We start from the raw sequence: 13,251 nt of genomic DNA on the forward strand, positions 1-13,251 counted from the left end.
TCATCGGATTTCTAATAACATTATCAGATTATAAGACTCGTGTATTTTCAGCGGTATGATAATCCGATTATCATCTGGATTGATTGAAATCACGTTTCACTTTGTTTCATCTGGCACGCGCAGGCGCGTGTAATAGATTACGACCCGTTTTACGCTCCTCCCCCACCCCTGAGAGATTTCGCATTCGATACTTGTTTGATACATTTGGGTACGTCTGAACTCAAATGCCAGAAATCCGATCCACCGCAGTCATTCATATTTCCACGCAAACTTTTTATCTCCCTCAAGCTCGCTGTCTGCCTCTTTCTAGAGAGATCAATACTCGCTGCCTGCAACAAGTAGCTGCATATTTTCATCTACATGTTATACATTATACGAAGGTGCGTGTAACACCTGTCCGCAAACGTTGCAGGCTGTTGGTAATTTTTTACACCGTATCTGCCTCGCGTCGTTAAAGAATAACCAGTGAACCGATAAATGCCGATCGATGGAATTAGAGCGGAAAACATGGGAAAGTAAAAATGATCGAGCAAGTGACTGTAGGAATAAAGGTGTCATCATTCACGATTCGCCATAATACATAAATATATATATGTATACAAATCATATAATACACGAACCGTATTTAGTAATAAATGTAGTTTTTCATCCGGTGTCAATTTGATGTGACAAAGGAATTTTCCTTGCCTTGATGATGTCCAATCAATTTTCCCGAAACGATCGGCTAACGACCTCCGTTTGGTTGCCATTTTGCTCCGCCTCCGCAATTTGTCAAATCTGATGTTTTCAACGACAGATAACGGGTCATTACGACGTAAAAAATTCATATCAGTTGATAGTGTCGGGGATTTCGGGGAGTGGAGCCGCCTTCCTGAAGGGTAATTTGAACGCCGAGAGCGCCGGCGTGAGAATAACGAGCGGCGCAGCCGCTTAGCGCTCGTTTTCGTATATAGCACAAAGCTCTGACGAATCGGTAGAGGCTGCAGGTTTGATAGATATAATCTTTGATTAAACGGTGCGTGCTGTACTTTTGCTCGCGAATTTTACGGCGGAATATTGAATGTAGTCACCACGGACGAGAAGGCGACGAGCTGCGTCCAGAGCATTATTACTCCGAGTTGCGGATTGATCACTTGCGCCGAACACACCCCTCGGAGGATGGGGGTGCGGTAAGGGCGATCCCTACTTTGCCGAGGGAGCTCAAATATGTTACCTCGATAAAACATTGAATTCAAAAAGAATCGAATACGGTTCACTATATTTATAAGAAATCCGGTGAATAACGATGAATATTCGAACGAATTCCGGCTGATGCGCAATCTGCAGTTGTATAATTAACCCTGAAAATCGATGGTAAAAACGCGCGCTACTGTTACCAGAGTCATTGGAAGTATTTTAATATACACGTCATCGTTTCCCGGCAGATGATAAGGTGAAACGTCAATGGTGTCGGAGAAGGAGAAATTTTCATTACGGTTTCCCGGAGCCGTGTAAAACTTTTGAAAATTGCGACGACGAGCTTGTTTCAATTCTGCCAAGGCTGTGCGACTGGCCAAGCCATTGATCTTTCCGAATTCAACCGTCGGTAGGTAGAAAACGTAGTCTAAAGTCGTGAGGCGACAGGAAAACCCACGCAACATGGCGGCGGCCATGGATTATGCTGCGCTTATCGGTTTTAGCTACAAATTTCTCGAAACCGGAATGATTCTGCGGCATTGAAGATTCGAAACGGAAGTTGGGGATTCAGTGAATATATACGGTGAAGAGGTTATGTCGCGTAAACGACGGGATAACGAGATAGGGTTATAGTAACATAAAACAACATCCATTTATTAAACACAAATGCTTGCATAATATTATCGTCATTGAAATATTATATAATATTTATGTAATTTATGTACACGAAATAAGGCACGGTTGATATTACGTTATGATTATAGCGCGATCCACGTCCGCTTTTCACGCGAAGAGGGTTGCAATTTTTTTTTTTTTTATGATATACTGATCTTATTTGTACGTTACGCGGTGTGAACAGCACACTCGATATACACCTGATGATGATGATGATGATGATGATGATACAAGTATCACGTGTCGGCATATGTCACGCCAATAATTTTCGTAATAGTATAATTATAATTATTCCTATGTAATAATATTATTACTATTATTATTAGGATATGTTACATCTTCATTAAAGAGTAGAAAATGTTGTAGTATAAATTTACTCGTTCGTTCTTCTTCGCGCACTTTCTACACCGTCCGCCAACTATAGTAATTGTCTATATGTATATAATATTTAAACGACGCACGCCGATTTTTATTAATTATATAAGTATTAGGTCTACTCCTAATTCATTGGTTATTATTCTCGTTAGTATTTTTACGTTAAAAACAGATGACACATATGTATGTATTTATATGCACTGGTTGTATGGATATAATACATTTTATCGCGACGAAGCACTCTATATATATATATATATATATATATATATATATATATAGTCATACAAACGTATGTCTAATAACGATGTTTAATTATCATGAAAATTCCTGTTCAACTTGAATATACGTTATTACTGTAGTATGTATCATTAAGTAATCACCGCTCGCACTGGTACGACAATACTTCCACGAAGCGCTTACGTAATTAGTCATTATCACTATTATCATACACCGCATATGTATATTTGTATAATTTACTTTTGCATATTGTTATAATGCAATATTTTACATAGTAATGCATTCGTTTATTCATTTATAAATCGATTCGGATGTTCCGCGAGATCAATGCATCGCGTATACACCAGATAGTCAATTTTTTTTCGTCAATTTCAATCACCTATCGCGTTACACGCCAAATGAGAATAACTCTCTATTATACCTATATGTCGTATCTCGTCGGTACCGTGAATTATAGCTAGAAATTTGCAGTGGCACTATTTTAAAAATATTATTTATTCAACTGTTGTTTTTATATAGAGATTTTTTTCTCTCTCTCAATTAGAAATGCTAAACTGCAGACAAGAGACGCTGTACATCGATATTGATCAAATTTCCAGATCATCTTCTCTTATTTTATGCTCTCTTTTTATCCCGTTGAACCGGAAGCGTTTCAACGTCAGTAGATACAAAGCGATCGATCGTTACTCGTTAATCGCTTCGGGTTCCACTCATCGAATTATAATCGTATAATCTCTATTACTCGAATATGCCTATATATAATATAACACTATTATTAGAATTTTATCGTAATTTGTCTATGATTTAAATGGTAGAATTAATTAGGCATATGCGTATATATATATATATCTTACAATTACAATGTACAAAAAACTTATAAACCTGGAATGTATATTTTATCACTTTTTTCGTGTGGTTTTTTTTTTTTGCGACAGTTTTTCTGATTTACGCCAAGAAAAAGATCAATCCACTCGAGCGTGGATAAATTACGCAAAATTTCACTTTTCACATTTTCATTATAATCTGAATTGAAGTGTCCAATGGAATCTTCTTTTACACACCAGTTTATATTCTTTTGTTTCATGTCGTCATCAATTTCTTATATTTCCAGTTGTATATAAATGCAATATTGCAATATTCATAATTTCTCGTCTTCTCTCTCTGGAATGCAAAAGTTTCTCGACTCGAAAAAACAAAAAAAAAAAAAAAAATGCCATAATAACGAAAACTTGAACGGAGATTAACGGAGAAGAAGGAGAAGAAGAAGAAGAACTGAAATTGAATACAGTGCGATACGAGATAATTTCGAAGCCTACATATACGAATATACATTCTGATATGGTACATTGAACTTTTCGCACAACGACACGTTACAGCCATATTTGTCTCTGCGATCGAGATACTTAGCCTTATTATACAGAATGATTGGTAAAGATTTGCACAACGATATAACAGCAGCGAGTGGTGACGATAACTTCGTCATGATATGAAACCTAGATACGTAAACCGCATTTTCAACAGAGTAATTGTATTTTTTATTTGTATAAATTTTTATCTTTTATCTCATTTCATCGCTTCGCCTTATATAGCTCTCCGTTATCAATGAGAGGCAAATTTCTTTTTGAGAATATGACAATACGATTTGCTCATTCTGGCATTCATTACAGATATGTATTTAAATTCGTACGCGCGTCGGTTACGGTACAAAGAATTTTTCTTCTTTCTTTATCAGAGGCTGTTTTTCGTCTCGTATGTTTAACCGTTCTTTCAAACAAGGATCCCCAGCAAAAACTACACAGACGAAGGAATGAGCTCGTAAGCACAGACGGGACACGCGTTTTGATACCTTAGAGATTCGCTGATATGCATATATGTGCATAATAAAAACGATCGATATTATATACGGACGATTTAATTAACGCGTCGCGGCCTCACAACAGTCTGCGTGTATATACTGAATATATATATATATGTCTGTATACATGTAAATATAGCAATAGTTGAGCTCGCGGAGTGCAGTAATATTGGAAGACGCAGACAGGGTGTTTCAACACGCGGGAATTCGATTTTATACATTATACACGTATTGTGAATTAGCCTGAAAATTATACCGTTCGAAGCTGCGAAAGGATCGATAACGAATATATTGCATTTATTACGCAGGTACGCGGTGCGCTGGTGAAAATCGTTTTTCAGCCAATTTCGATATTACACTTAACGAATAGCTGACGATGGAAATAGTTGATCACAAATTGTATCAATAAGCTTAGTTTTCGACTCTGCGTAAGAGCTTCGTTTCATGTTCGTTGCCGGAAATTTTTTTTTTTTTTCCTAATTGCGTACCGTTTTGATTATCATTATAATTATTGCTTTCGGAAGATAATAAAACAAATAAAAAAATAATATAAAAAGAAGGAAAAGAAATCGTCTCAATTTCTCCCGAGGGATCGTTGCCGTGCAATTAATTTTCTCACTCCTCGTTTTTCTTTCGCTTCGCGTATCAAGGCCTGATATTTTTCCATTCTTGTATGTATAATTCGTGTTATCGTAACGTAAATCAACAATTTATACGCAAAAAAAAAAAAAAGAAAAAAAAAACGTTTCTTCTCTCCTCTCAGATCGGCTTTGAATCGAAATATCGACAGAGCAAGGACGCATTGGTACATTACGTATAATGTGTCTCGTTAAAAAAAGACGAGATCCAGACTTTCGATGGTATAACGATACGGTAAAACTATACATGTATGTATACCATATCCGCTTTGAAAGATTGAAAAATCTTCAAACAGCTTTACGCGTACACTGATCTTCATTCGAGCTTTGATCTCGCCGGGTAATATTTTATACCGTATTACATCCTATATTTACATACACACATGCAGATACGTTCTAGAGATAGAAAGGGAGAGAGAAAGAAAAAGATAGGGAGAGAGCGAAAGATGAAGCGCGAGTATGATCGGAAAATCGGATCCGTCATAGCGGCTGATCAATCCTCGACTCCGTCCTCATTCTTCGACGTGGTAAATCATCGTTTCACCGGGGTTTTTCACCATTGGGAACGAACGAATCGTCCTTGTGGAAGAGGCAGGCAGTGAAGGGTAGCTCGGTCGTCGCCTATCATCCGAATCGCGTCCTCGCAACGGAATATCGCTGCCCACCGATCCAAAAGCCCTCGGAACGATGCCGAAGCTGCGGCTGAAGGCGGCTCAGCTGGTATTCGGAAACGGGCCGGTATCACAGCTTCGAAGGGTCGTAATTTTCGAAGGACCATCTCTGCCTCGGTGCCGACATCGAGCATTCCTCCATAAGGAGCCGCTGCTTGCTTTCGGTGATCGCTAGGCATTTGTCGCTGCTTCCGTGCCTGATCTGCTTCGTCTGGAATTTGTTTTTTTTTTTTTTTTTTTAATTTAGAAACGTTGCAATGTAACGCGATCGCGGATATCCCGTTTCTCTTTGAACCTTTCGTCTTGGAGAGGAGGGACAATGTTCCGTCTTTATCGTACCTGAGCGTCGTATATCCACTGCTGATTTCCCTTGCTGCCGTGACACGGGTAGAGAATCACGTCCGTCCCGCTGTAATCGAGGCATGATTCGTCCCTCCGAATTTCGCCGGTTTTGCTCAGCATCCAGTACTAAGGATTAGAAAGTTGTTTTTTTTTTCGCGTTAGAACGACTTCAGATTTCTACCGTTGTACGTACGGCTCATGGATCCATTAATTTAGCTGTAAACGAGGCGGGGTTGACGTTCCGAATTTCAAAGGTTCGGAAAGAGCCTGTTTATGAATTATTTGCTGGCGAAAATTGAAGTGAGGAAATCAGTCTTTGACGATACAACAATGTTTCGAATTGTCGGAAACCCGACGGCTCGAAGTTCCGAAATCCAAGATTCCGATAGTTCAAGTTACCGTGGAGTGAAGTTCCAAAAATTTAAATATACTCACAAGGCGTAGTTTAATCAACGAGTGGGTGTAAAAAATCATAAGTAGCGAAAATGTGAATTACCAGGATGCCGAACGTGAAAATATCGAAACATCAAAACACAGAAAGATTAAAGTGGTGAAATTTTACTAAATCAAAAATTCACAGAACTGAAAATCATTCGAAATTTCAGTGTTTCAAATCTTTTAATTTTCACATTTTCGCACTTTCGGAACTTGGACTTTTTGGAGTTGCGTCCTCACGGCACTTTGTCTTTTCGGAACTTTGAGCGTTGGGCTTTGGACCATTCGAAACTTTGATGTTTCGTCAAAGTTCGACTTCTTTACTTTTAAGCTTTGCCACCAAAAAATTCGGAATTGGCCGCTTTCGGAACTTTTCAAATTCGGAACTTTAATCCCGCCCCTTGCAAACGATCCGGGACGGAAATTTCGAATGTTCTACAATTTTGATATCTTGTAATCCTCCACGTTTTATACTTCTACCATTTGTTTCTTGGATTTACAAAAAATATATGGATCAATTTGTCAAACTTAAATAGATTGATTTTCACACTAAAACTTTAATCGTACCGTTATGGCGAAAAAAAAAAAAAAAATAAAAAATACGGTCCAAGGTGTTTTTGATGTATGAAAATGAGATCTTTCTCAGTATCCGTTTTAGGCTAGATTATATCATGAATTTTTTACTGTCGAAATTTTTTTTTATTCTTCCGACGTTTCTAAACTTTCATCTCAAATTTGACATTTTTATCCGAAGCGGAATATCGTTCTATATAGAAATGTAGATAAGATAATCGATATTTTGCCGGAAGTGTAAATGAAATAAAAATAATTCGCTCATGAACTAAAGAAATTGTAAGCTTTTTGAAATCAATTCTGGCTCTCACAATGAACCTATTCCTGAAACTTTTCAGAAAAATGAGTTTAAATAAAAGTTGAGAAACGCATGAGAAAAAAAAAAAAAACAGTTTATTGCGAGAAAAACGTGTTTTCGGTTAAACGGATTCCATGGTTGGAAATATAAAACTATCCGATACGAAAACCGCTTGGGTTATTTATTTACCGCTATAACAGGATAGGATAAAAATTCAAATACGAAAATCAATTTATTCAAAGTTGAAAACATTGATCACAGTGTTTTTCTCAAACCTTAAGAGCCGGAGGTGAGAATCTCGCGAGATTTATTCGTCTCAGAACTCGCTGATTGTGAGATATAAAAATTGTCAAGAAAAAAAGAGAGGCAAAAAAGAAAAAAAAAAAAATCGAAATCTCGGCCCTGGCACCGTTAACGACAGATAATTAACGATCCTGCCGATATGTTATACACATTCCTAAAACGACGACGACGGTGATTTCAACGTTTAAAGTAATAATTATTCGCCCTGATGTAAGAAGGATAATTTTTGTCAAAAACAAAAATCGTTCTCAACGGCTATTCGGTGACTCTAAACACGCGCGGTCGTATAATTTACGAAATGATTATGGTCGGCGACCATTGTCCATGTGTGACACTCGTCCGTAAAACCGCAGGCGTCGAAGCCAAACGGTTAATGAGCAGCGGGCATCAATAATTGAGTGCAGTGGTCCTCGAAATTGCGTTGATCCTGACAATTGCGACCCGTATACATACATTCACGTATGATGACAATTGTGTGCACGTGTACTTCAAACGAGCCACGTCCACGTCCACGTCCCACCCCGGGGAAATGATCAGCACTCACTCTACGATTACCGCAACGTGTAGTGCTTGCACCGTGACGTTATTTCGTCGTTAAAACGGTTTTAGGAAAATCGCAAAAAATCGCTATCCCAAATTAAACGTGAATTTGCATCAACGAATTTTCCTGGTCAAATATTCTGTGCGAAATCTCGCATGAATTATGACAAAAGAGAGAGAAAAAAAAAAAAAAAAAACTAAAAAAGACAACTCTGAAATGATATCCATTTTTCAGATCGATAATTAAATAAGTGGTTCAATTAGCAGACAAATTTTGTGTATCTTAAGGCAAAGATATACTCTCCATAATAAGTGTATTTACTTTTACTTGCAGCAGGATTTGAATTCGATACCGTTGAAAAACAAAAATCAAAAAAATCAGCAATTGTAATGAAATAATTGAACCGTAGGTAATTATTAACCTTGAAATCACCGCAGTCGCGTCTTTAGTTGTCTCACCTTCTCCTTTCATGAGGACGAAAAACAACTATTAAGTAGTTATTATGTACAGTGTAGTATAAAATATTAAAACTTTACAAAAGCAGCATGCAGGCTTCCTACACATGGCAACAAACATGCTTTAGGGTTTTTACAAAATTCACGTTGTTTATATAGTCGCATGCGGATCGTTGTTACTTTCAATACGTGCTTGGGATGAAAATAATCAGGATTTGAACAAATATTTTTTGTCAATAATTTTCCTAATATTCGATTGAACCGAATGAAACCGAGCATTGATTTTCGTTTGCCGAACTTAAAAATACGGCTCAATCGTTCGACAAAGTATAAACGACAATTTCCCGAGGCGAAAGATTTCCGTCAATTGAACAAGAATAACTTCGCGTTTCAAAAATTGATGAAAAATAGTAGAAAAGCAAAAAAAAAAAAAAAAATTCTATTCCAACTGCAACGTGTATACCTATGTATATATATATACATTAAACTCGTCTAATTATATATATATATATAATTAGACGAGTTTAATTCGACGCTGCATAGACACGTTTCAACGCGAATTAAGCTACACGTTTGTCGTAAAATCAATAGCAAGGACGGCGCGTTGGATCAGTATAAAAAATTAATTAATGTCAGTGAATATTGCATTTCATTGGTCATTGTCGGAAGGTGGATGTCAGGGGAAGTTCAGTCAGCGATATAGTATAAGTAGAATGATATTTTGATCCGGAATTCAAGCGAATGAATGTGGAGAGATCGCGAAGCTACGTTTGAATTATTTATACGTATGCATATATAATATATATTTTATACTCGGGTATAGAATTTCGATTAAAAATGTAAATCAAGCGTGACACGTGTTATTATAGTTGCGCGTAATATGCATGAGAAGTGGGAGCTACGTGTTCGATGGACAATTAAATTAATCAATAATTACCGTCAACCCTCAGCTGGGTTTTATAATTACACGAACACGCGGCGTTTTCGGAGAGAAATTTTCCCAACGGAAGGGAAAGAAAATTAATTCTGTAGTCACAGGGGTGAAATTCTTCAACCGCAAACGGTACTAATTGATTTTCCTTACTCAATTATCGTTTCGTTTTCCTTATTACAAGAAATTACAAATTTACACGCAGTTTTCCATAATTATGAGTACACTGAGAGAAATTTTTAGTTCCGGTTACCGCTCAGTCCTTAACTATTTTCATTCTTTACCACAATCGAAAAATATAGTTCTAGGTAGAAAATGAAAATTAGTTTTCTTGCTGTTACCGGAAAGTCTATTATCCGTTACTATTCTTTCTCACTACGATCGCTGTTGCTATATTTTCTTGCAACTGTTGCGAAAATTTACTGCTCGTGCAAGAATAAATTGACGTTAAAGCCTTGTTTAACTAAAAAAGTAGAGTAAACCTCAGAAACTGATTTTGCGTTTCAATAACCAAAAAAGGGTCGACGATAGCGCAAAATGGTTAGGCGTACCTCGTTTTTCGTAATTCCAACAATATTCAAACAGTTTTTTCAACGATACCTGTTTTACTGAATTTTTCTAGTTACTGTAACAAATGAAATTTTTCTCAGTGTATAAGAATGAAATTAAAACAATCGTAAAAAAACGGAAATAACACCAGCGGAATCATTACACCATACATATCTATATATACATATACACACACGTACATAATCAAACACCTAAAACGTACAGTTGTTAAATATTTTTTTAAACCTGTAACCAATTTTGCACGTTTATAAGTAGGTTTATTTGAAATCGATGAGTACCTGCACCAGTAGACTTTTAGAAGAAGTTTAATGGGTTGTTATAATAGAACCATTCGCCCCGATCGATATTATTCTATAAATAATGATTGTATCCAGTGTGTTTGAGCACGATGAAAAAGTAAAATATGAACGTAAGTACACAAATTAGTTTTACATTCAAAGATTAGCACCTGACACCAATTAATTTGCTCGCCCGTTGCGGGTCCGGTTTCAACAAAATACGCATTACCGAGAAAAACTTCGTCTTGTGTTCGCTTAAAAAAAAAATAAAAAATTGTCGATCATTTTCACTTTTCGCCAAATGAAACGATCACGAATCTACGATCAAAATTTCATAATTTCTACATCCAAGATGGCGGAAATAAAATCTAAATAAACTATCAAAATTCGACAATTCTGACCGAAAATTAACATTTTTCCATATTCAAATAGTCGTACGAACTAACGAAGATCACTCGAAGCTGTAAATAAACTGTGATAAAGCTTAGGACATGGAAATTTTTGATTTGAGACACTTGAGCATCCGACTATGACTGAAAAAGTTAAGTTGCAAACTGAAAAAAAAAAGATTTACTACCGCGATTTGAAGAGATTGAAATTACATTGTAAACAGTTACCATGACCACATTTTTTAGTAATTTCAACAACATCTCAATCGTTATCGAAACGATGATATTAATTTTCACGAAATTTTTCTCAGTGGCACGATATTGTGGTTTTGTTTTTTTTTTTTCAATATTTCTTCTTCGAAATCGGCTTTATCCTGGATTTTACCTGATTGCCACCCTGTCCGTGACACGGCCAGAGGCCGACAGGCTGGTGCAGGTCCTCGGGTTTCCCTGGCGAGTCTATACACACCGCGCTAGAGCGCTGTCTTATCTGAATTCAAACGAAGAAGAGTATCGAATGAAAATCTTTCCCTTTCTATGCTTGACGAATTCGTCTTTCGCTGGGTCGTATTCGCATTAACAGGGGAGGTTTAATAAAGAGAAGGAAAAAAAAATAAAAATTTCCGGATCCAAAGATTTCTCCTTCGCCTCGTATCGCGCTTGTACAGCGGCAGCCGACCTTTAGATTCAAGATAATCAAAAAAAAAAAAAAAAGAATAAGCCTGTTGCAAAAAAAAAAAGCAATAAAAATTAAAAACAATGAACTTATTTTATTAATAACAAATTAAAGCGCGCGCAAACTCATACAGACTTGAATTTTTCACATCCATTCAAAACTCTGTCGCAGCTTCTGCTTTCGCTTCCAAGCATACCTAGAAATATGTTAAAATCGTTGTACCGATTACGAGAGATTATATTTTAATCTCTGTTCGGCGTACCTTCGGAATAAATTAAATATGACACGCTACTAGATTATTCAGCATGAGAATATGTCTGTTGTCGAAATATTGATAGATTTTGCTTTTCTCGAGTTTTATTATTACTATTATTATTATTATTATTATTATTATTGTTGTTGTTTTCATTACTAAAATTAATAATTTCACCGCTTTTAAGAAAAGAGGCCTTTATCTCAAATTTAACGACCCTGTATATACAGAGTTTAAAAATACAATAAATTATGTAACATACGTTAGAAAGCAGCCAATATAAAATAAAAAAAAACGAAAAACCGCAACGCAACAACATGTAAAATTTACCAACGAAAATAGAAAAATAACTGACACAAACAAAAGTACGCATACATACACAATACACGACGAAAATGATGTCCGATGGGCAGCAATGTGTAAGCTTGCAAGCTTCGGTGTTAAGAATTGGTTGCAAAAAACTTATTTGCAATAATAAATGAAAGAATAAAATTAAAAAAAAAAAAAAAAAAAAAACACTCGACGTAATCGTAAGGGATTTGGGTTGGGTGGAAAAATATGCCGTGTTTAGAAAAAATTTACCGACGAGTTTGAGAGGAAAATTTAAAAAGAGGATATACATATGCTATACCTGTACTTACTACAGAATTTGTTTTTCATCGAAGATAATATTATATATTCATTGAACGAACGGCCGGCCGGCGTAGTTTGAGGTAAAAAGAGAAAAAAAAAAAAAAAGAAAAAAAGAAAAAAATTTTCCCCATCTCGCCGTTCGCTCTCTATTTCCACCGGGAGAAAACAAATCGAATTTAGTCTCGTGACGGAGATAGGCAAACAAAGGGTAACACGTTGAATCGAAACAGTATGGAGGAGTACGAGGAACGTGAGCTTTATCGAAATCTGCAGTCCGTGCATCGGTGGTAACGAGGAAATTAAACCGGATTTCGTGCGGCTGTGATATAACTTCTACGGCATGGTAAATAAAAGAAACGGAATGGAAATTCGTGTTTTGTTATCCCGCAGGCTGATGGAACAATAACCATCGCTTCCGGCTCACCCCGCTCAGTATTAAACGAGTTTTACTACGGTAGGAATCAATAGCTAGAGGAGATTATCCTCAGGGGAGTGAGGGTTGCATACCGCGTTATATATAACAACGGTAGCCGAATAGCTCGTGCATCCAATTACATTAACTACGAAGATAGATATAAATCTCAATCCCCGTTTGTTATTGCCGGTAAAATATCGTCGGCGATAACGTTCGATTATTCGGATATAAATCGCTACCGGGTAAATTTGAAACGAGACTTTCGAGACAAAACGTAAGAAAACTACCGAACGGACGATGGTTGAAAATCAAAAGAAAAAAAATTGGAGCAGAAAAGTATTAAAAAAACAAAAAAAAAAAATTAAGCTGTAGTTGAAAGATTTTTGCGACTGTTGTGAGAGGGAAAAATTATTGTTATAACTTTTGTAACTTCGACAAGAATTACCGCGTTACAAAGGGTGTGAAATTTTTCTCTGCTTACGAGGGAAATGAATTCGAATTAAGGGGATAAATTTTTTTTGTTATTCGA

General features: G+C 36.5%; 1 protein-coding gene across 4 annotated transcripts in view; it reads right to left on the reverse strand.

The window, feature by feature from the left end:
- Positions 1-1,809: 1,809 nt before the first annotated feature.
- The window catches only part of LOC124302157 (putative polypeptide N-acetylgalactosaminyltransferase 9), a 196,301-nt gene continuing 184,859 nt past the window's right edge, over positions 1,810-13,251 (reverse strand). For 3 of the 4 annotated variants that reach the window (XM_046757998.1, XM_046757999.1, XM_046758000.1), the window contains 2 exons: positions 5,970-6,098; positions 1,810-5,841 (listed from right to left, as the gene is read on the reverse strand). In XM_046757998.1, coding sequence (XP_046613954.1) covers positions 5,701-5,841; positions 5,970-6,098 — 270 coding nt within the window. In that variant the 3' untranslated portion in view covers positions 1,810-5,700. Of the gene's footprint in view, positions 5,842-5,969; positions 6,099-11,130; positions 11,236-13,251 lie in introns of all 4 variants that reach the window. The other variant, XM_046758001.1, reaches the window with a different exon arrangement.

This window comes from Neodiprion virginianus, chromosome 4 (assembly GCF_021901495.1).
Source record: "Neodiprion virginianus isolate iyNeoVirg1 chromosome 4, iyNeoVirg1.1, whole genome shotgun sequence".
NCBI classification, from domain to species: domain Eukaryota; kingdom Metazoa; phylum Arthropoda; class Insecta; order Hymenoptera; family Diprionidae; genus Neodiprion; species Neodiprion virginianus.